The sequence below is a fragment of the Antedon mediterranea genome, chromosome 10, assembly GCF_964355755.1.
Source record: "Antedon mediterranea chromosome 10, ecAntMedi1.1, whole genome shotgun sequence".
Taxonomy (NCBI): Eukaryota; Metazoa; Echinodermata; class Crinoidea; order Comatulida; family Antedonidae; genus Antedon; species Antedon mediterranea.
This window is the reverse complement of record NC_092679.1, coordinates 23,462,319-23,487,640: the sequence shown is the minus strand read 5'-3', so window position 1 is coordinate 23,487,640 and position 25,322 is coordinate 23,462,319. Positions and strand designations below refer to the sequence as shown.

Below are 25,322 nucleotides of genomic sequence, written 5' to 3'. Positions count from 1 at the left end.
GGCATAACATAACCTAAATGTTTTTGTTGTCCTATTACCAATAAGTTATTTAAAAAAAATTATACTTGCTCATTTATGTAATGTACCTACTAATTTTGGGGTGATGCTATTGGCATGTAGCATGATGATACTGTTAGCATAAGTTATTCCTGGCATGGTTAATCAGGTGTCTAATGCAAAGAAAACCATGTTGATAGAATTGAACACTTTATCAGATGCACAGGCAACCTTGCTGTTGTCACCATATTTTATTGCCAAACAAATACAGAATCCAATTCTCTAATACATTACTGATGTTAACAACTGATGACATCACGAGATAAGAAAGAAATGATAGTACAAAACAACATTGCATATACTGTAAATGTGTTTTGAATAAGTGACATTATGTGTTTTGAATTAGTGACCTGTGACAAATAACTCGCACAACCTCCCTCTTTTTTAAACCAGCTTTCCAAATCCTGCATTGTCAACTAAAATGTCCATTTTTGCACTCATATTGGCCGATGACTCCCCATGCCAACCAGGCCTGATGTTGCTTGCTGCGCTCACAAAATAATGAATATTTGCAGAGAAACCATTTAGATAAATATGGCCTCACTTTCCTGAAACAATTTTACTTGGAATTTCCTTTGTAACGTTTGTAAATTAATGACAAGAATGTAATGATAAAACATGGTAATAAACTGAGACTCTTTCCACTGTTTGCATCTTATAACAAATTTATTAATTCATCAGAATCCTAATTCCCAGTTAATTTTCTGGGGTATATGAGATACTTCATAGCATATAATCACATCTCCATTAACACACTCTATATTTTCCTTGAAAGACAGTCCGCATTCCATGTCCTTTTTCACAGACTTGACGTCATCTTTATGGTGTTTCAGTGATGTTACTTGCCCTAAAGAAAATAAAAGCAATGGATGTTTACATCTAAAAGTTATAATGCAAGAGAGATGTATTACGGCAATAAAGACTAATCACTTTCACGTAGATATGAAGACTTTTAATAAACCAAAATAATATCAATCGACACTAAGCCTACTAGAACCAACTAACACATATAACGGCGACCACGAGGTCGCTCGATAGGGCGCAAGGTGGCGCACTGCAACAACGACACACGAGGGCGTGCGAGTGTGATGGCGTTAATATTATAGTCAAGCTAATATAAAGTATTCTTATACAAAAATAGATATAAACTATGGTTCCAATGATCCTACTCAATCAACATAATATGGTTCCAATGATACTACTCAATCAACATAATATGGTTCCAATGATCCTACTCAATCAACATAATTATGGTCTTCATGTTTTTAAAATGTGATTTAGACTTAAAAAATCGAGATACTGTATGATATAGAATTGACTATATAATTTCAAATATGGAATCATTTCTCAGCTGGGTATGGACACTATATAGGTGGAATGTGGAAACTCAGCTGGTTGATAATAATAATAATATGACAAAAAATGTACGATGATAAATTGTTGTAGAAGGATTAGAACTTGTGACCTCTTGATTCCAAGGCAGGCATTAGGATGTTAGACCACAGAACCAAAGTTTTTTAAAAATATGATTTTATATTATGAATACAGTATATAAATATTATAGAAGTGTACCATTATTTTGTTATATCAACTTTTTTTCTGGCATGATTAGAACTTGTGACTTTTGGTGACAGGACAGGAATTGTACTGTTAGACCACAGAGCCATATACCTCCCAATTCCTTGTACTTTATATATTATGGCATTATCTAACTTGTGACTTTTGGTGACAGGACAGGAATAGTACTGTTAGACCACAGAGCCATATACCTCCCAATTCCTTGTACTTTATATATTATGGCATTATCTAACTTGTGACTTTTGGTGACAGGAGAGGAATTGTACTGTTAGATCACAGAGCCATATACCACACAATTCCTTGTACTTGATATATTATGGCATTATCTAACTTGTGACTTTTGGTGACAGGACAGGAATAGTACTGTTGGACCACAGAGCCATATACCTCCCAATTCCTTGTACTTTATATACTGTATTATGGCATTATCTAACTTGTGACTTTTGGTGACAGGACAGGAATAGTACTGTTGGACTACAGAGCCATATACCACACAATTCCTTGTACTTGATATATTATGGCATTATCTAACTTGTGACTTTTGGTGACAGGACAGGAATAGTACTGTTGGACCACAGAGCCATATACCTCCCAATTCCTTGTACTTGATATATTATGGCATTATCTAACTTGTGACTTTTGGTGACAGGACAGGAATAGTACTGTTGGACCACAGAGCCATATACCACACAATTCCTTGTACTTGATATATTATGGCATTATCTAACTTGTGACTTTTGGTGACAGGACAGGAATAGTACTGTTGGACCACAGAGCCATATACCTCCCAATTCCTTGTACTTGATATATTATGGCATTATCTAACTTGTGACTTTTGGTGACAGGACAGGAATAGTACTGTTGGACCACAGAGCCATATACCTCCCAATTCCTTGTACTTGATATATTATGGCATTATCTAACTTGTGACTTTTGGTGACAGGACAGGAATAGTACTGTTGGACCACAGAGCCATATACCACACAATTCCTTGTACTTGATATATTATGGCATTATCTAACTTGTGACTTTTGGTGACAGGACAGGAATAGTACTGTTGGACCACAGAGCCATATACCTCCCAATTCCTTGTACTTGATATATTATGGCATTATCTAACTTGTGACTTTTGGTGACAGGACAGGAATAGTACTGTTGGACTACAGAGCCATATACCTCCCAATTCCTTGTACTTGATATATTATGGCATTATCTAACTTGTGACTTTTGGTGACAGGACAGGAATAGTACTGTTGGACCACAGAGCCATATACCTCCCAATTCCTTGTACTTTATATATTATGGCATTATCTAACTTGTGACTTTTGGTGACAGGACAGGAATAGTACTGTTGGACCACAGAGCCATATACCTCCCAATTCCTTGTACTTTATATATTATGGCATTATCTAACTTGTGACTTTTGGTGACAGGACAGGAATAGTACTGTTGGACTACAGAGCCATATACCTCCCAATTCCTTGTACTTGATATATTATGGCATTATCTAACTTGTGACTTTTGGTGACAGGACAGGAATAGTACTGTTGGACCACAGAGCCATATACCACACAATTCCTTGTACTTGATATATTATGGCATTATCTAACTTGTGACTTTTGGTGACAGGACAGGAATAGTACTGTTGGACCACAGAGCCATATACCACACAATTCCTTGTACTTTATATATTATGGCATTATCTAACTTGTGACTTTTGGTGAAAGGACAGGAATAGTACTGTTGGACTACAGAGCCATATACCTCCCAATTCCTTGTACTTGATATATTATGGCATTATCTAACTTGTGACTTTTGGTGACAGGACAGGAATAGTACTGTTGGACTACAGAGCCATATACCTCCCAATTCCTTGTACTTTATATATTATGGCATTATCTAACTTGTGACTTTTGGTGACAGGACAGGAATAGTACTGTTAGACCACAGAGCCATATACCTCCCAATTCCTTGTACTTTATATATTATGGCATTATCTAACTTGTGACTTTTGGTGACAGGACAGGAATAGTACTGTTGGACCACAGAGCCATATACCACACAATTCCTTGTACTTTATATATTATGGCATTATCTAACTTGTGACTTTTGGTGACAGGACAGGAATAGTACTGTTGGACCACAGAGCCATATACCTCCCAATTCCTTGTACTTTATATATTATGGCATTATCTAACTTGTGACTTTTGGTGACAGGACAGGAATAGTACTGTTGGACCACAGAGCCATATACCTCCCAATTCCTTGTACTTTATATATTATGGCATTATCTAACTTGTGACTTTTGGTGACAGGACAGGAATAGTACTGTTGGACCACAGAGCCATATACCTCCCAATTCCTTGTACTTGATATATTATGGCATTATCTAACTTGTGACTTTTGGTGAAAGGACAGGAATAGTACTGTTGGACCACAGAGCCATATACCTCCCAATTCCTTGTACTTGATATATTATGGCATTATCTAACTTGTGACTTTTGGTGACAGGACAGGAATAGTACTGTTGGACCACAGAGCCATATACCACACAATTCCTTGTACTTTATATATTATGGCATTATCTAACTTGTGACTTTTGGTGACAGGACAGGAATAGTACTGTTGGACCACAGAGCCATATACCTCCCAATTCCTTGTACTTTATATATTATGGCATTATCTAACTTGTGACTTTTGGTGACAGGACAGGAATAGTACTGTTGGACCACAGAGCCATATACCACACAATTCCTTGTACTTGATATATTATGGCATTATCTAACTTGTGACTTTTGGTGACAGGACAGGAATAGTACTGTTAGACCACAGAGCCATATACCTCCCAATTCCTTGTACTTTATATATTATGGCATTATCAAACTTGTGACTTTTGGTGACAGGACAGGAATAGTACTGTTGGACCACAGAGCCATATACCACACAATTCCTTGTACTTTATATATTATGGCATTATCTAACTTGTGACTTTTGGTGACAGGACAGGAATAGTACTGTTGGACCACAGAGCCATATACCACACAATTCCTTGTACTTTATATATTATGGCATTATCTAACTTGTGACTTTTGGTGACAGGACAGGAATAGTACTGTTGGACCACAGAGCCATATACCTCCCAATTCCTTGTACTTTATATATTATGGCATTATCTAACTTGTGACTTTTGGTGACAGGACAGGAATAGTACTGTTGGACCACAGAGCCATATACCACACAATTCCTTGTACTTGATATATTATGGCATTATCTAACTTGTGACTTTTGGTGACAGGACAGGAATAGTACTGTTGGACCACAGAGCCATATACCAAACAATTCCTTGTACTTTATATATTATGGCATTATCTAACTTGTGACTTTTGGTGACAGGACAGGAATAGTACTGTTGGACCACAGAGCCATATACCACACAATTCCTTGTACTTGATATATTATGGCATTATCTAACTTGTGACTTTTGGTGACAGGACAGGAATAGTACTGTTAGACCACAGAGCCATATACCTCCCAATTCCTTGTACTTGATATATTATGGCATTATCTAACTTGTGACTTTTGGTGACAGGACAGGAATAGTACTGTTAGACCACAGAGCCATATACCTCCCAATTCCTTGTACTTTATATATTATGGCATTATCTAACTTGTGACTTTTGGTGACAGGACAGGAATAGTACTGTTGGACCACAGAGCCATATACCACACAATTCCTTGTACTTGATATATTATGGCATTATCTAACTTGTGACTTTTGGTGACAGGACAGGAATAGTACTGTTGGACCACAGAGCCATATACCACACAATTCCTTGTACTTGATATATTATGGCATTATCTAACTTGTGACTTTTGGTGACAGGACAGGAATAGTACTGTTGGACCACAGAGCCATATACCAAACAATTCCTTGTACTTTATATATTATGGCATTATCTAACTTGTGACTTTTGGTGACAGGACAGGAATAGTACTGTTGGACCACAGAGCCATATACCTCCCAATTCCTTGTACTTGATATATTATGGCATTATCTAACTTGTGACTTTTGGTGACAGGACAGGAATAGTACTGTTGGACTACAGAGCCATATACCTCCCAATTCCTTGTACTTTATATATTATGGCATTATCTAACTTGTGACTTTTGGTGACAGGACAGGAATAGTACTGTTAGACCACAGAGCCATATACCTCCCAATTCCTTGTACTTGATATATTATGGCATTATCTAACTTGTGACTTTTGGTGAAAGGACAGGAATAGTACTGTTGGACCACAGAGCCATATACCTCCCAATTCCTTGTACTTTATATATTATGGCATTATCTAACTTGTGACTTTTGGTGACAGGACAGGAATAGTACTGTTGGACCACAGAGCCATATACCTCCCAATTCCTTGTACTTTATATATTATGGCATTATCTAACTTGTGACTTTTGGTGACAGGACAGGAATAGTACTGTTGGACCACAGAGCCATATACCACACAATTCCTTGTACTTTATATATTATGGCATTATCTAACTTGTGACTTTTGGTGACAGGACAGGAATAGTACTGTTAGACCACAGAGCCATATACCTCCCAATTCCTTGTACTTGATATATTATGGCATTATCTAACTTGTGACTTTTGGTGACAGGACAGGAATAGTACTGTTGGACCACAGAGCCATATACCACACAATTCCTTGTACTTGATATATTATGGCATTATCTAACTTGTGACTTTTGGTGACAGGACAGGAATAGTACTGTTGGACCACAGAGCCATATACCACACAATTCCTTGTACTTTATATATTATGGCATTATCTAACTTGTGACTTTTGGTGACAGGACAGGAATAGTACTGTTGGACCACAGAGCCATATACCACACAATTCCTTGTACTTGATATATTATGGCATTATCTAACTTGTGACTTTTGGTGACAGGACAGGAATAGTACTGTTGGACCACAGAGCCATATACCAAACAATTCCTTGTACTTTATATATTATGGCATTATCTAACTTGTGACTTTTGGTGACAGGACAGGAATAGTACTGTTGGACCACAGAGCCATATACCACACAATTCCTTGTACTTGATATATTATGGCATTATCTAACTTGTGACTTTTGGTGACAGGACAGGAATAGTACTGTTAGACCACAGAGCCATATACCTCCCAATTCCTTGTACTTGATATATTATGGCATTATCTAACTTGTGACTTTTGGTGACAGGACAGGAATAGTACTGTTAGACCACAGAGCCATATACCTCCCAATTCCTTGTACTTTATATATTATGGCATTATCTAACTTGTGACTTTTGGTGACAGGACAGGAATAGTACTGTTGGACCACAGAGCCATATACCACACAATTCCTTGTACTTGATATATTATGGCATTATCTAACTTGTGACTTTTGGTGACAGGACAGGAATAGTACTGTTGGACCACAGAGCCATATACCTCCCAATTCCTTGTACTTGATATATTATGGCATTATCTAACTTGTGACTTTTGGTGACAGGACAGGAATAGTACTGTTGGACCACAGAGCCATATACCACACAATTCCTTGTACTTTATATATTATGGCATTATCTAACTTGTGACTTTTGGTGACAGGACAGGAATAGTACTGTTGGACCACAGAGCCATATACCTCCCAATTCCTTGTACTTTATATATTATGGCATTATCTAACTTGTGACTTTTGGTGACAGGACAGGAATAGTACTGTTGGACCACAGAGCCATATACCACACAATTCCTTGTACTTGATATATTATGGCATTATCTAACTTGTGACTTTTGGTGACAGGACAGGAATAGTACTGTTGGACCACAGAGCCATATACCTCCCAATTCCTTGTACTTGATATATTATGGCATTATCTAACTTGTGACTTTTGGTGACAGGACAGGAATAGTACTGTTGGACTACAGAGCCATATACCTCCCAATTCCTTGTACTTGATATATTATGGCATTATCTAACTTGTGACTTTTGGTGACAGGACAGGAATAGTACTGTTGGACCACAGAGCCATATACCACACAATTCCTTGTACTTTATATATTATGGCATTATCTAACTTGTGACTTTTGGTGACAGGACAGGAATAGTACTGTTGGACCACAGAGCCATATACCACACAATTCCTTGTACTTGATATATTATGGCATTATCTAACTTGTGACTTTTGGTGACAGGACAGGAATAGTACTGTTGGACCACAGAGCCATATACCAAACAATTCCTTGTACTTTATATATTATGGCATTATCTAACTTGTGACTTTTGGTGACAGGACAGGAATAGTACTGTTGGACCACAGAGCCATATACCTCCCAATTCCTTGTACTTGATATATTATGGCATTATCTAACTTGTGACTTTTGGTGAAAGGACAGGAATAGTACTGTTAGACTACAGAGCCATATACCTCCCAATTCCTTGTACTTTATATATTATGGCATTATCTAACTTGTGACTTTTGGTGACAGGACAGGAATAGTACTGTTGGACCACAGAGCCATATACCTCCCAATTCCTTGTACTTGATATATTATGGCATTATCTAACTTGTGACTTTTGGTGACAGGACAGGAATAGTACTGTTGGACCACAGAGCCATATACCTCCCAATTCCTTGTACTTGATATATTATGGCATTATCTAACTTGTGACTTTTGGTGACAGGACAGGAATAGTACTGTTGGACCACAGAGCCATATACCACACAATTCCTTGTACTTTATATATTATGGCATTATCTAACTTGTGACTTTTGGTGACAGGACAGGAATAGTACTGTTGGACCACAGAGCCATATACCTCCCAATTCCTTGTACTTGATATATTATGGCATTATCTAACTTGTGACTTTTGGTGACAGGACAGGAATAGTACTGTTGGACCACAGAGCCATATACCACACAATTCCTTGTACTTGATATATTATGGCATTATCTAACTTGTGACTTTTGGTGAGAGGACAGGAATAGTACTGTTGGACCACAGAGCCATATACCAAACAATTCCTTGTACTTTATATATTATGGCATTATCTAACTTGTGACTTTTGGTGACAGGACAGGAATAGTACTGTTGGACCACAGAGCCATATACCAAACAATTCCTTGTACTTTATATATTATGGCATTATCTAACCAGTATCATAGGCAAATGTGCTAATACAGTGTCACATGTGGTGTGGGAGAACATTTATATTTTGGTAGTTAATTCTATATTGCACTATACTGTACCTTCATAAACTGTATCTTGATTTCGGACAACTTTGAATTGCTGTCCAATTTTTAGACTGCCTTTATTAACCCTACAGCCCGCTACATGTACCTTACGTTTGCCTACCGATATTGTGAATGGTTGCAACACTGTGGCTTCACCTAGTAACAAAAGACAGAATGTGCATTTATTATAAATTTTGATGGTGGCATGAAAACTTACAGCTATACAAAATCCATCACTGTGCACCTGAAGGTTGCATCAAAGGGCCCAAGCAGGCGTAGTTATTTCCTTGTGTAAATTGGTTTCATGCGCACAATTATTGCTAACTTTGCTTTATAAAGATTGGGTTCTGAAGTTTACCTAAAACTAACACTGAACCTATTTAAGACAGGTTTACTAGAAATACTCTTTTGGCTTACATAGTGATCACTGCTTGTGTAGAAATGTCTCGCTTGTCTGTAAGTGGACACCTACCTAGTGCTACTTTATTTATGTGACAGCAAGCAGTGGCCTTCATGGGGGAATACTAGATACACCCTTGTGTGTGATACTAGGTACAAAGGTATAAAAGGCACATATACAGAATCAGATGTGTGTAAAGTGTCCATGGGGTTTCAGTTGTAGGCTCCCTGTTAGTTAGTAAGTATATTACACAAAACCTAAACGGCAATTATACACTTACCTAGCACCGATACTTCTTCAACTGGAGGCAATCTTTCATTTAATTCTTCCTTTAAATCATCAATTAATTTATAAATAATAGAATGTTTTTGAATTGTTACACCAAGTTTGTTTGCTAATGTTTCTGCACTGCTGCTGACAACCACATTGAAGGCAACAACAATGCCATCAAACGTGCTAGCAATTTCCACATCTTTATCAGACACTACACCGACACCGCAGTGTAGTACGTCCAATGTGCATTGATCTGAATCATAGGTTGCCATGGCATCCAATATGGCTTCCACCGATCCATCAACATCGCCTAAAACAAAAAATTACAATAACACTGCAATATGAAAATTCAAGTTGTATAGTTTTGATAAAGGAGGAAAGATCACAGTGGTCAAACAGCATTCATTTGTATTTTGTTGGATTGTTTTGCTGTTCATATTGATTTTATAGCAGACACATTTCATTTCTTGTTGAGCTGTTTATACAGAACATAGTGCACGCACATAAAAGTCAATCTAATTTATTTTGCCCTCTTTTTATAAAATCATAGATATAATTTAATTCATTTTTCGTTATGTTCCGTAAACTCCTAAAATTAAAAGAAACCTGGTCTTATTTTTTCACCTTTTAAAACAATGTTTAATTCAGGATGATCGCTCTTTACGTTTTCTTTACCAAGTTTCATTTGTTCAGCTGCTTTTCGCATACGAATCTCTTTCCACGTCAACAGGCTGTTTACTTTCCTCTTCTCTGTATGCGCCTTATGTTGCTCTTGCGCTTTTTTCTCAATGACAACAGCATCTTGTTTTAACCGTTCTTCCTTTTCATTTTGTGTTCTCCAATCAATAACCTCTCGTGCTCGTTTCTGTAAACCAATAATAAATCAATCATTACCTCCGCCAGAATGTTTGTTTGTGAATTGATAAAGACATAAAGTTCAAATAAACAAACAATCGAAAGTAAAACTTCTCAAAATAGAACGATTACTTATGAAGTCAACTGAGGTTGTTTTTAATCATCTCACCAACCTGTTATAAATTCACACATATTTACCTCAGATTCAACCTCCAGTATAAGCTCCCCAGCTGCTGGAATTTCCTTCCAACCTGCAACTTCTACTGGCGTGCTAGGGGGTGCTTCACCAATCTGTTGATTGTGTTCATTATAGAGGTTGCGGACCCTGCACATAGATTTCCCCGCAACCAGTATGCAACCCTTTTTTAGTGTTCCTCTTTCAACAATAATAGTTGCAACAGGGCTGCAATATGAAAACAATGTTTTTAATAGTTAAACATAACAAATCAACTGGAATCTTAAACTATGTACTAGCTTTACTTACCCTTTGCCTCTATCAACTTTGGATTCAATCACATTTGCTTGAACTAAACCAGTGACATCTGCCTTTAATTCCATCACCTCTGCCTGGGCTATGATTGATTCTCCTAATATATCAATATTTGTTCCCTTTAATTTGAAAGAAAAAAATATTTGATAGAAAAACACTTTTGGACTTTTTGTATTTTTGGACACATCATAAGTAATTGTTGAGGCATGACATAATAATATTAATTGAATTGTGGAGGAAATAAATAAGATTATTTCGTCAATGATTTAAACAACTTTTACTTAATCAGTAATATAAATAATTGAAACAAATAGGAGAGTAATTTGTGGCCTTAAAACGTAAATATTATTCTTTCTTTTTTAGTAATAGTATATTTTGTTATGCGTCATCATTAAATAAAATAAAGAACCTTAAGTGCAGATATCTTAACAGCTTGAACTTCTCCTCCAAAGTCTTCCAATTGGATTCCATGACCAAGAAGCTCACGTTTTGCTTGCTCCTATAAAAATAAAGTGTGTAAAAGTTAAATTATTTTTAAAGACTTTATATTTTAAGTACCTTTAATAATAGGAAGATAATTTTAACATTGGTGGGAATTGGTTTGTCCATCAGCTAAATTTTTTTAATTTTTGGGGGTTTATTTTGGAGTTTATTTTGGAGTTTATTTTGGAGTTTTATATGCTTATGTATTTGAATATACTTTATATCATACATATGACTCACAGAACTGAACAAACCTTTTTTGTCTTAAGAATTACAATAAAAGTGAAAGGAGAAGCTCTGGTATTTTTATTAAGTAAACAAGCAACTTGAATAGTATTTCTGATGATATCTTTTCCACTCAAATAACAGTTTTAACATATGTATACAGTGGGGTGGAAGGAGGTCACAGTAAATTCATTGAACTTTAAGTCGTGACCCCCATTTCAGTATATAACAATGCTACAGAGTAGACTAATACATAAAAATCAAGCAGATCATAATTATCATTAAAATGTTTATTCAGTCCAGATTTTGGAATGACTCCAAGAAAGATGAAATTATCAATTTATTATATACAATCAATCAATACATCAATAATACTGTAAAAAGTGTTTCACTTTCTGTTAATAAAGTCTGTACCTATGTTTACATTAATTCATCGTTAACAGAATAATTGTTTTTACCTCTCAAAGTGGGCCAAAGGGAACTTTCTCATTGAAAAGTATTAGACATTCTCTATTTCTTGTTTATATTTCATAAAATTCAAATTCATTTTTAGCATATTCAAGCTTCTAAACTTTCTCTAATGCTCTGTCTACACAATCAAACTAGTTTGACAAAAAGTAATAAGCCCAAATATGGTAGTAATAAGCTCAAATGGTAGTGATATGCCCAAATATGGTAGTGATATGACATCATGTCCATATATGGGCACATCACATTTTTTAAAGTTTGACAGTGTAGACAGGATTTGAATGGTTACTTATTATTATTGTACTGGCGCAGGTATAAGCTAATTTTGCAAGAAAAATTATCAAAAGTATAAGGCAATGGGTTATACCCAGTCAGTACTGTACATGCAGACCAACATCTTTATTGATTGAAGGAAATTAACGTGTACTTACTGGGTCAGCGACAGGCTTGTCACATTTGTTAATTGCCACAATCAACGGAACTAATAAAACATAAAATATAAAAACAAGTTAAAAAGTAAACCGCTCCCAAAATTAAGTCAACTACAGTATTTAAGCTAAAGTGACATAACGTAGGCATCAAAGTGACATAATGTAGGCATCAAAGTGACATAATGTAGCCATCAAAGTGACATAATGTAGCCATCAAAGTGACATAACGTAGGCATCAAAGTGACATAACGTAGGCATCAAAGTGACATAACGTAGGCATCAAAGTGACATAACGTAGGCATCAAAGTGACATAACGTAGGCATCAAAGTGACATAACGTAGGCATCAAAGTGACATAACGTAGGCATCAATGTGACATAACGTAGGCATCAAAGTGACATAACGTAGGCATCAAAGTGACATAATGTAGCCATCAAAGTGACATAACGTAGGCATCAAAGTGACATAACGTAGGCATCAAAGTGACATAACGTAGGCATCAAAGTGACATAACGTAGGCATCAAAGTGACATAACGTAGGCATCAAAGTGACATAACGTAGGCATCAAAGTGACATAACGTAGGCATCAAAGTGACATAACGTAGGCATCAATGTGACATAACGTAGGCATCAATGTGACATAACGTAGGCATCAAAGTGACATAACGTAGGCATCAAAGTGACATAATGTAGGCATCAAAGTGACATAATGTAGGCATCAAAGTGACATAATGTAGGCATCAAAGTGACATAACGTAGGCATCAAAGTGACATAACGTAGGCATCAAAGTGACATAACGTAGGCATCAAAGTGACATAACGTAGGCATCAAAGTGACATTACGTAGGCATCAAAGTGACATAACGTAGGCATCAAAGTGACATAACGTAGGCATCAAAGTGACATAACGTAGGCATCAAAGTGACATAATGTAGGCATCAAAGTGACATAATGTAGGCATCAAAGTGACATAATGTAGGCATCAAAGTGACATAATGTAGGCATCAAAGTGACATAACGTAGGCATCAAAGTGACATAACGTAGGCATCAAAGTGACATAACGTAGGCATCAAAGTGACATAATGTAGGCATCAAAGTGACATAATGTAGGCATCAAAGTGACATAATGTAGGCATCAAAGTGACATAATGTAGGCATCAAAGTGACATAATGTAGGCATCAAAGTGACATAACGTAGACATCAAAGTGACATAACGTAGACATCAAAGTGACATAACGTAGGCATCAAAGTGACATAATGTAGGCATCAAAGTGACATAATGTAGGCATCAAAGTGACATAATGTAGGCATCAAAGTGACATAATGTAGGCATCAAAGTGACATAATGTAGACATCAAAGTGATATAACGTAGACATCAAAGTGACATAACGTAGGCATCAAAGTGACATAACGTAGGCATCAAAGTGACATAACGTAGGCATCAAAGTGACATAACGTAGGCATCAAAGTGACATAATGTAGGCATCAAAGTGACATAATGTAGGCATCAAAGTGACATAATGTAGGCATCAAAGTGACATAATGTAGGCATCAAAGTGACATAATGTAGGCATTAAAGTGACATAACGTAGTCATCAAAGTGACATAACGTAGGCATCAAAGTGACATAACGTAGGCATCAAAGTGACATAACGTAGGCATCAAAGTGACATAAGGTAGGCATCAAAGTGACATAAGGTAGGCATCAAAGTGACATAACGTAGGCATCAAAGTGACATAACGTAGGCATCAAAGTGACATAATGTAGGCATCAAAGTGACATAATGTAGGCATCAAAGTGACATAATGTAGGCATCAAAGTGACATAATGTAGGCATCAAAGTGACATAATATAGGCATCAAAGTGACATAATGTAGGCATTAAAGTGACATAATGTAGGCATCAAAGTGACATAATGTAGGCATCAAAGTGACATAATGTAGGCATCAAAGTGACATAGTGTAGGCATCAATGTGACATAATGTAGGCATCAAAGTGACATAATGTAGGCATCAAAGTGACATAATGTAGGCATCAAAGTGACATAATGTAGACATCAAAGTGACATAATGTAGACATCAAAGTGACATAACGTAGTCATCAAAGTGACATAACGTAGGCATCAAAGTGACATAATGTAGGCATCAAAGTGACATAATGTAGGCATCAAAGTGACATAATGTAGGCATCAAAGTGACATAATGTAGGCATCAAAGTGACATAATGTAGGCATCAAAGTGACATAATGTAGGCATCAAAGTGACATAATGTAGGCATCAAAGTGACATAATGTAGGCATTAAAGTGACATTATGTAGGCATCAAAGTGACATAATGTAGGCATCAAAGTGACATAATGTAGGCATCAAAGTGACATAGTGTAGGCATCAATGTGACATAATGTAGGTATCAAAGTGACATAGTGTAGGCATCAATGTGACATAATGTAGGCATCAAAGTGACATAATGTAGGCATCAAAGTGACATAATGTAGTCATCAAAGTGACATAATGTAGGCATCAAAGTGACATAATGTAGGCATCAAAGTGACATAATGTAGGCATCAAAGTGACATAATGTAGGCATCAAAGTGACATAATGTAGGCATCAAAGTGACATAATGTAGGCATCAAAGTGACATAATGTAGGCATTAAAGTGACATTATGTAGGCATCAAAGTGACATAATGTAGGCATCAAAGTGACATAATGTAGGCATCAAAGTGACATAGTGTAGGCATCAATGTGACATAATGTAGGTATCAAAGTGACATAGTGTAGGCATCAATGTGACATAATGTAGGAATCAAAGTGACATAATGTAGGCATCAAAGTGACATAATGTAGTCATCAAAGTGACATAATGTAGGCATCAAAGTGACATAATGTAGGCATCAAAGTGACATAATGTAGGCATTAAAGTGACATAATGTAGGCATCAAAGTGACATTATGTAGGCATCAAAGTGATATAATGTAGGCATCAAAGTGACATAAACCATTCTCATAGAAAATCTGTCACAACTCTGAAAGCTGTGTCTAATGTCTAAACAAAACTTAATGATTAATTTCAATTAGTTATAGATAATTAATGTACTTAATTAATAATACTTTCATTTTTTTTAGATTAATAATTACCTCCAGCTTGTTCAGCAAACTTTATAGACTCCCTTGTTTGTTCCATAACACCATCATCAGCAGCGACGACAAGGATGACGATGTCAGTCACATGTGCTCCTCGTGACCTCATCGCTGAGAATGCGGCGTGACCTGGCGTATCCAGAAATGTAATCTTCTGGTTGTCTTTCAAGGATACTAATGGAACAAGAAAAATTACGCTTTAATCATGGTACTCTAAAAGGCTCTGGAACCGCACATTATATGGAATAAAGTGACAAATACAAAGGTTAAGTTTGCTGTTGGAGTCACGGATGAACCTTTTTTTCCACTTCTTGTTCCATTATTATTTTTCATTATACTGTTCATATGTGAGTGAAATCCAAAATAAATTGAATTGAAAAAAGAATTATGGAAAAACACTAAATTTAGAAAAAATCATAAATTATGGCAAATAAAATACAATTGTGAGGCTATAACTGATACTATGTTTTGTTTCTTTATTAGAACATTGTCATAAAACCATATTTTGTTTAGAAAACTGTGTACACAGTGTCAAAAAAGTATAAGTTTTTTTAAAGAAAACAAGCCTACCAGAAAATGCACCAATGTGTTGGGTGATACCACCAGCTTCACCTGCCGCTACGGAGGTCTTTCTCAAATAATCTAGCAAGGTGGTTTTACCATGGTCTACATGACCCATAATGGTAACTACTGGTGGTCTTGGTTTAAGCACAGCAGGATCACATGGTGGTCTACAAACAGTTAGGAAAATCAATATATTTAGTACTGTAGTTTAATAAAGGGTAATTAGAGATCAATTGTATATTCTGGATGGACTTGATGAGCTGGTCACAGGGTGGAATAATGAGGATCACTAGCAAGCCCCTGGTTTAGCACTCGTAAGGGGCCCTCCACCCCTGGGCTATTGCATTGAAGCTGCTTATGCTTGAAGGCTTTAGGGCCCATGACAGAAGTGACTATCGGCAATACAATTTCTGATTCGTCAAAAAAAGTAAAAAGACTTGATCATTGGGCAAATGACATCAGGAATTTTATTTTTAACATTAAGATGAAGGTTAAAAAGTTTAATGAACAAAATAACATGTAGTCTTGAAAGTAGATTTCAAGAAAAGTTAAAATCATACCGTCGCACAGCATCAAGATTTTTCTTTTCAACTTGTGATGTTTCTTCACGTTTAAATGTGTACACCATGTTAGATTTCTTAATAATATCTCTAATAACATCAAAATCCAAAACTGTAAGAGGAAAATGTAACATTTCTATTTGATAAGGTTTACTCTGTTTTATTATATATATATATTTCAAAATATCAATTTTTTATATTAAATTAAATTTTTTATATTAAATTAAATTATAATAACAAAAGTATTGATATACCTTAAATAGGCTATGATTATTTCAAATGAAATAAGCTTTTGTTTTTCTTTTAGTTCAATCAATGTTGTCTATATTTTTAATATAAATTATATAAGAACCTTACTGGTATCAGGCTTGAATCTATTTAGATTTGATGTTACCTCCATTGCATCATAAATATGATCTGAAAACAAATAAAATTACAATTTTAATATTTATCATATATCAAGAATCCTTTCTCTAAAACTGTCTACACTATAAAACTAGTTTGACAACAAAAGTGTGATATGCCCAAATATGGTAGTGATATGACATCACCATGTCCATATATAGGAACATCACATTAGTGTACACAGAGCTTTACACTCAATTCCATAATAACAACATAACACCTTAGCACTAGATTGTACCATTTACCAAAAACATACCTCTTTTAACTCCCATTGCATCTGCAAGACTGGAAACTGTCATTGCCTTCTCAACTTCTACAATTTTCTTCCCTTTTCCTTCGCCAAATTTACTTGGATCCAACTTTTTCTTCTTCTTTTTGCTTGTAGATGCTAACGTTTTGCAACTCCTTCTCATCAAATTTAAAGAAATATCTGAAAATGCATATTTCTTTTGACAATTTTGACAGAGTACACTCATCTGTCTGTGGGTATATTTTGAGTGTACTAAACATCCTTGTGTCCATGTTCTGGTATGTTTAGCAGCTGATAATGAGCTGCTATATAATCTACAGTGGATACTTTGTTTATACAGATAGGAAGACAGCTTACATGATGACATCTTGGTCAATTGTTATGGCTTTCTGTAATTGAAAATAAAAAGATAAATATAAATTTGTAGCAAAGTTGGCAATTTGATAAACATGTACGTGATTGTGGTGGCTTACTGTAGTAGTATCCCACCTAAAAATTGTAAAGTATAAACATAATTTTTCAAAGTCATGTCCAGCCCCCCAGGTACCGAGAATTTTTGAGAGGATTTATACCAGTAGCGTTTGCGTTTTATTTTGGTCAAAACAAATTTAATTCTAGCCTATAATTCTAGGCCCAATATATATGCCTAATTAGGATAGCTAGACTAGCTAGGCCTATTACTACTACTACTAGACTTCTGGCTAGGGCCAGGCCTTCTTTCTAGCTAGTAGGGTGGGTAGGCCTACTACTAACTAGCCTCTAGTCTAGTAGGCATATAGATAGGCTATATAGGCCTAGCCTAGGCTCTACTCTATTTAGGCTAGTACTTAGTAGGCCTAGGCTAGGCCCGGCCTAGCTAGTAGACCTACCTGGCCTGGCCCTAGTAGTACTAGGCCTAGGCCTAGGCTAGTAGTAGTAGTTAAGTAGTACTATCCTAGTACGTAGGCGTAGGCCTAGCTAGTAGGCCTACTAGGTAGGCCTAGCTAGCCTATATTATTAGCCCTCTACTGCTCTAGGCCAGACCTAAAAATATTTTTTATGGCAAAATGTTATTCTACAATACAGACAAACAAACAAACCTTCATTAGTTAAGCTAATGCTCGAAAGGTGTTGCCATGCTCCTCATCACCAGGCTCTCCCAGGCTCGACGACCGACTCTCCGTTCGCGCTCATATTCACTACATCACCTGCAAGCGTCACCTAACCGTTATAAAGCGTCAACTGCTGCTTCAGAAATAAATTTTACCATGAATATCACTAAAGAACAACAACCGTAAATTCAGATCTTGTTTTTTTTTTAATCATATACAATTAATTATTATTATTATGAATGATTACTTTCATACAGGCATGTTTGATGACAGTATTCCATTATTCCATAGGATAGTTGACGCTACTTTATGGTTTGTTGACGCCTAATTCTGAGACCGCACGGAATCGTCTGAGTGTAAGAAAGAGCGCCACAGTCAAAACATCGGAAGTATAGATGCTGTAAACTTACATTAAAAAATCATGTTTAAACAGCATTTAGGCCTATAAATTGTTTGTTGTGTAAGAACAGACATTGGGCAAACAAATGGATAATTTAGATTTGCCACAAAAGATTTTAATAAGTGTCAAAAAAGGTAATAATACCTAGGCCTAGGCTAGGCCTAGTAGACTAGGTAGGCCTAGCGAATACAGATCACTCCGGCCGCGCTTCAATCCGGCCGCGATTCATTCCGGCCGCAGCTATGGAGCGCCCAATGAGTCTTTTACAACCGAGACACGTTTTTTGTAGAGAATCAAAATAAACATTTGTAATCACATTCAGTATATTTTTTCTCTTTCAGGATCACAACAACATCGCAAGTGTTTTAAATTAGGTCTAATGCTAAAACAAAATAATTTATGTGTTTTATCCAATGTAATAGGCTAGTATATTAATTGTAATGTAATTAATTATGTAATTTATTGCAATGTACCCTATATGTCATATTATTTTTATCATATATAAATTAAAATATAAAATCATTGTAAATTGGACTGTACAAAAATTATATATTAATTCTTGATACAATTCCAGGTAACATTAATTAGACGGATATTTGATTATTTGAAATAAATTAATTAATATTGTAAATATTGTTATTAACTATAACAAACATCAATAATAATTGATTATTTGAAATAAATTAATTAATATTTTACATATTGTTATTAACTATAATTAGTAAGTATGGGTACTGGTAAGATAAAGTGTTATAAAAATAAGGGTTTTAACTGATTTTTAATGTTAATAAATGTAAAGCTATAAAAATAAATGTACATAGAAAGAAATTAAATATTGTTATTCAAGCATTAATTAGACGGGTATTTGATTATTATTTTATTATTGAATTTAATTAAGTTAAGTTTAGTTTGAAAGAAAAAGCAGTTCCAACTTCTTTGATTGTTATTGTTAATGAAAAAAGTAAAATTGTTGCTAATAAATATTCAACTAGTTCCATTTAAATTCACCAAGAATTTGTTATAACACTGAACAGTATAGAAAACGTAGATATGGGCGCTCCATACTAACGGCCCCTTTGCACAGGAAGTCGAATTGAATAGCGGCCGAAGTGCATAACATCGCGCTAAACTGATACGGCGGCCGGAGTGAAGCGCGGCCGGAGTGATCGGCTACCGGCCTAGCTAGGCTATGCCTACCTTCACCCTTAGTTAGAGGCTAGCCTACATACTGTACAATTATTATTAGGTAGGCCAAGCTAGGCTACGCGGGTGCTACGCTAGGTCTACTACTAGTCCAAGGGGGCGGGGCGCTAGGCTAAAATATAGGCAAATGATGAGTTGAGTATTTGGAGTGGTGGCATGGAGTGTGTTATGCCATATATAATGCGCGATTTGCACAATTTTTTTTAAATTTTTTAAACTGATAATTTGAATAAAATTAAAGGATATTCATAAATATTAATTATTGCGCTATATATAAATATTAATTATTATATATAGCGCAAGGTGTTTGATATACCAACAAAGCTTCGTTGAAATGTTTTTTTAGCTGATTGGATAAAAACCCCTTATTAAGTTATTTATTAATTACTTAGCCAATATCAATTTTTTTAATTTTTCTTTAATTAAGTGATCTATTTATTTATTATCTTCTTTTAAAGCTGGATTAAAGACATTACCATCGGTCCTGTGTCTTTCAAAACCTGACCTGGAAAGAGCTACTGGTCTGAGCCCACGTGAGGTTAATATCCTTGTACAGGTCATCTCTGAGGCAGCTTACCAAACACCAGTAACAACAGGTCAGTTTCACAACAGCACATACTCTAGTCTAGTAATTACAGTAATTATATTACACAATTTATAAATTATAGTAATTAACATATAACTGAGTACAGGAGTCTGGTCCTTGATGTGAAATCTGGAGAAAATACTTAGAAGGCGAGACGAAGAAGAGGAAACATCCATTTTGGGGTAGATGGTTTATGATCAGAGCCAGCAGGAAACATATTCATACACATTCATATAGTAGCTGGGAAAATGCATACAAAACGGAGCGGCATAGCGCAGTCAGCTAAACTGGTGGTAGTTGCTGTGTTCTGCGCTGAACCATAAAGACAATAAGTTCCCTTTGGTCCACGGTTCAAATCCCATCGCCGCTCTCTCCGTGTGTTCTAACTTTCGCAGGTTGAAATACAATACATGTAGATAGCGCACTGTCTTTTAGATGAGACGTTAAGCCGTTGGTGTGGAAGATGGCTTATGTGCATGTTAAAGAACGCATCACACTCTTCGAGAAAGAGCCCAATTCAACACCAGAAGCACTGGAGTGAGCTGTCTGTCTCTGGTGTGTAACAGTAACACTAAAAATAACAACTGTTTTCATACGCTGACCTTGACATAATAATAAATAATGCAATTCAGTATGAATTCTACTCCCATGACAGAATAAATAAAAAGTGAAAGTACTAGAGGCACATTGACTTAAGTACAAGATTTACAATAGATAGGCTGAGTACTTGGAAGCACTTTTTAATTTTTTTCTCACAATCAATATAGTTTCCTATATCATCCAGGGAGGTTAAACCAGGAATTAAAACTAAAATAGTTATGTTGTATTATCATTGTATATTATTTGATGTTTATTAATTATCATAATCATTGTATGTGCATGTTTGAGTGTTTTGTGAATGGCCTCATGATCATTGTATGTGCATGTTTGAGTGTGTTGTGAATGGCCTCATGATCATTGTATGTGCATGTTTGAGTGTGTTGTGAATGGCCTCATGATCATTGTATGTGCATGTTTGAGTGTGTTGTGAATGGCCTCATGATCATTGTATGTGCATGTTTGAGTGTGTTGTGAATGGCCTCATGATCATTGTATGTGCATGTTTGAGTGTGTTGTGAATGGCCTCATGATCATTGTATGTGCATGTTTGAGTGTGTTGTGAATGGCCTCATGATCATTTCTAAAATCAATTATTTTAGTAAATTTATTTTTACTTTGTATAAGTAAATTGTTGTCAAGTATATTATTTGCCTTTATTTCCTTTTTTTAAGTTATTCTGAATTTTTGTGTGTATTGTATATTGGTATATTGGTCACAAAAGCTTGTTAGTTTTGTATTTTGCTCAGTTCCTCCTGATAGCTTAATTTATTATTTTTTTTAAAAGTGTTAAATATAAAACGTGAAAAATGTAACGCATCTATGATAGTGCAGAAACTGAGTCTAGGCTGCCCACATCTTGATGCTTTTCTACAAGGAGGGATCCTCTCGCAGGGTATCACTGAAATAGCGGGAGAAAGCGCGTCAGGAAAGACCCAGTTATGTATTCAGCTCTGTCTAACGGTTCAGTGCCCAAAATCTATGGGTGGTTTAGAAGGAGGTAAGAATTAGTTATACCATTCATAGCCTACGTATATCCCCAGTCAAGCCCAACCTAAGCCTAGCTCAGTTTAATTCATATAGCTTTATCATGAATGTAGGAGCTGTCTACATTTGCACAGAGGATGCTTTCCCAAGTAAAAGATTAAATCAAATGATTCAAATGTTCAACCACAAAGTTGGCAGTGAAATGGCATCAAAGCTTAAGTTAGGAGATCACATCTATGTTGAGCACATATCAGAATCGGTAAGAACATTTGGTTAATCTAGTCTCATTCTCACAGGACTTGTTTCATTTAAAATTAAATGGAGCGGTCGGTGAAAAAGGGTTCAGTCTGAGTGAAAATGCTTTTCCTAACAGTGAAATTGCCCGAACTAGAGTATATCGGTTAGTTTTACTGACTGAAATTAGATCAGGAAGAATGACCAGGCTGTGAACAAACTAACTTGAAGAGAGCCGGAGTAGCTCCCACTATCCCACTATCATTACTATTTGACTGTGGCCAGTTTATTCAGGTGCGAGCAAGCGGAACCACTCAATTCATTTGACTAATTAATGATCTCTATTTCAGTAAACAAAACAACATCAATAATTATCCCCCTTTCCACACAACTCTCATATATTTATAACAATAATTTTGATTTATTGTATTTATATGTTTCAGGACCAGCTATGGCATTGTATCACCAAGCGTATTCCAATTCTTCTAAGCCGTGGCCTCATCAAATTAGTCGTGATTGACTCAATAGCTGCAATATTCCGATGCGAGTATGACTCAAATGAAGTTGCCCAGCGTGCAAAGCATATCCAGTCAGTTGGAGCTAAACTTAACTGGCTTAGTTTACAACACGATGTTCCAGTTGTGTGTGTTAATCAGGTTTGTCTAGACCTGTACAGATATTTATTTGAACACAATCTTGGATACAATCTGAGTTTCATAGCAACAAAAGCATGTTACATGCGACAGTGTCGTCAGAGCATAATACTCTTCTCTAAACTGCATTTGATTTCATTTTATTTTTTCATTATTTTTCTTAGGTAACGGCAAACATGAAGCGTTCATCCAATGTTTTTGAGCCTTCAGTACTTCCGGCACTTGGACTAACATGGGCAAATTTTGTTAAGGTTCGTTTAATGATCTCGCGCACCAATTACAGACTGAACGTAGATATGCAGTCTGACTCTGAGAATCGTAGACCAGAACTTAACCCGACGGAGAGTGTTGTACGTTGTATGGAGGTGATTTTCTCACCTCATCTACCAAATAATAAATGTTACTTTGTTGTTGAGAAAACGGGTGTTGTTGGCCTAACATGAGGCGTTTCAATTAATTTATTCATTCAGAATGATCATTAAACATCTAACCACTGAGTCACCATGCTTAAAATGTATGCAGTTTGTAATTTAATAGTTGATCAATGTTTAGTCCTATTGTGTTTACTTGCATCATTTTCTTTTTCTCTTTTGTGATGTAAACTACCACTTTTATTTGTTCCTCATCACAAGTACATTAATAGATGATTGTTAATAATTCTCTTTCCATATTAATTTCTGTTTTCATTATTTTTCTTGAAAGTAAAAATGTAGGCCTATATATATTAGCAAATTTTCAAATGTTGACAATATCTTTACAATATAGATATACATTGGTATATTGAACATGGATATATAAAATCGCTACACGACAGAGCGTAGCGATTCTATGGAAACGCTAGAATTTATCGAGGATCTAGTACGCAAGCGCTAAATATTCTTTGGTACGCGTATACGATTCATCGCCGACAAAATCGGCAAAGTTGAACATGGTTGAACTTTGCCGATTTGACTGTGATGAATCGGGGAGCCTTCCCGATTGTGTCGGCGACATCTGCGCGTGTAGCGATTTTAATGGAAACCAGGCTTAAACTAGCTAACAAGTAGGAACACCATGAATACATAGTAAAACAATATTTTATATCTGATAAATATGAATGTATGTACACTATCAAATTAGAGTTAAATATAGTTTCACATTGTATATCACTGTATTATGTTAAGGTTAGGTTTGTGGCCTTACGATACAGTACTGGCGTCACATGGTTACATACTGTGACACTGTTTTATAGAATACACCTATGATACTGGACAAACTATGGATACAGTACTGAGAATTGACTATTGTGTTTGTAAAAAGTAATATTTTTGAAAGGAAAGGACTGTAAAGGAATTAGAAAAATTGGGGGGTTTCCTTTTTAATGAAAACTCTTTTGATGTGTTTTTCATTATTGTGTTTTTTTATGTTTTTTATTTTTAATCTTAAGAGCTAAATGCTGTACAAGCAGCTCATTCATTCCAAACGTACTTTGGATTACAAGGGATTTTCCCTTTACAAATGTAAACAATGGTGCTATTGTTGAAATGAAAACATAAAACGTTATTGTTATATATCTGGAGAAACTATAATAGAAAGAAGTGTGAACAATAGTTTGTTGTTGTATCATGTTCTTCGATGGTTGTATTAAGTACTGTTATACTATTACAAGCCATTAGCTTATTGTTTATATGATTTTAACAGGAACTAAAAATAAATATACTTATTACAATACTGTAACAAAATAAAAAAAGAAATATAGTCCAGTGTCAATATTGTGCAATAAACTACGAAATAAAGAACTTACAATTAAAATATTTTGATTTGTTTTTATCTCAAAAAATCTACATACTAAATGCAGCTTTTTTTTATGTATTTATTTATTTATTTTTTAAATGATATGATTATATAAAACGTGCACGATTACAAACACAACTACAATAAACATGTTCTATTTAACGTTAAATTGTGACGTTGTATCGACGACGGAGGTTCGATCTTTAATATTGGGATCTGATTATAACGCTTATATCCACGTGAGTACGTTGTATGATTTGCAAGTATATTAGTTGGGTGGAGATTTAGATCGTTTGCATTGTGTTCGATATCGAGGATAGATATCGATTCAACGTCGTCG

The 25,322-nt window shown here is 35.6% G+C and overlaps 2 protein-coding genes across 2 annotated transcripts; one reads left to right on the top strand and one right to left on the bottom strand.

The window, feature by feature from the left end:
• Positions 1 to 394: 394 nt before the first annotated feature.
• LOC140059888 (translation initiation factor IF-2, mitochondrial-like) lies at positions 395 to 18,611 on the bottom strand. Its single transcript, XM_072105864.1, has 14 exons — positions 18,538 to 18,611; positions 17,465 to 17,847; positions 17,161 to 17,220; positions 16,804 to 16,915; positions 16,250 to 16,410; positions 15,677 to 15,853; positions 12,537 to 12,586; positions 11,339 to 11,428; positions 10,924 to 11,048; positions 10,638 to 10,842; positions 10,209 to 10,449; positions 9,592 to 9,894; positions 8,927 to 9,067; positions 395 to 904 (listed from the first exon to the last, which is right to left on the bottom strand). Exons 2-14 carry the CDS (start codon positions 17,823 to 17,825, stop codon positions 735 to 737), a joined length of 2,196 nt encoding a protein of 731 aa, XP_071961965.1. The 5' UTR covers positions 17,826 to 17,847; positions 18,538 to 18,611; the 3' UTR covers positions 395 to 734.
• Positions 18,612 to 18,917: 306 nt separating this feature from the next.
• On the top strand, positions 18,918 to 24,975 carry LOC140060195 (DNA repair protein XRCC3-like). Its single transcript, XM_072106304.1, has 6 exons — positions 18,918 to 19,083; positions 20,611 to 20,748; positions 22,123 to 22,335; positions 22,436 to 22,581; positions 23,000 to 23,212; positions 23,374 to 24,975. The coding sequence occupies exons 1-6, from the start codon at positions 19,035 to 19,037 to the stop codon at positions 23,650 to 23,652; spliced, it is 1,038 nt and encodes a 345-aa protein (XP_071962405.1). The 5' UTR covers positions 18,918 to 19,034; the 3' UTR covers positions 23,653 to 24,975.
• The last annotated feature ends 347 nt before the right edge of the window (positions 24,976 to 25,322 follow it).

Excerpts from the sequence above, each read along its gene's own strand:
- LOC140059888 (XM_072105864.1), bottom strand. The coding sequence starts at position 17,825 with ATGTCATCATGTAAGCTGTCTTCCTATCTGTATAAACAAAGTATCCAC. Across the intron at positions 16,916-17,160 it reads TAGATTCAAGCCTGATACCA|TTTTGGATTTTGATGTTATT; the intron begins GTAAGGTTCTTA and ends TTCCTCTTACAG. Across the intron at positions 10,450-10,637 it reads TACTGGAGGTTGAATCTGAG|AAACGAGCACGAGAGGTTAT; the intron begins GTAAATATGTGT and ends ATTGGTTTACAG.
- LOC140060195 (XM_072106304.1), top strand. The coding sequence starts at position 19,035 with ATGGATAATTTAGATTTGCCACAAAAGATTTTAATAAGTGTCAAAAAA. Across the intron at positions 22,336-22,435 it reads TATGGGTGGTTTAGAAGGAG|GAGCTGTCTACATTTGCACA; the intron begins GTAAGAATTAGT and ends TCATGAATGTAG. Across the intron at positions 23,213-23,373 it reads CAGTTGTGTGTGTTAATCAG|GTAACGGCAAACATGAAGCG; the intron begins GTTTGTCTAGAC and ends TATTTTTCTTAG.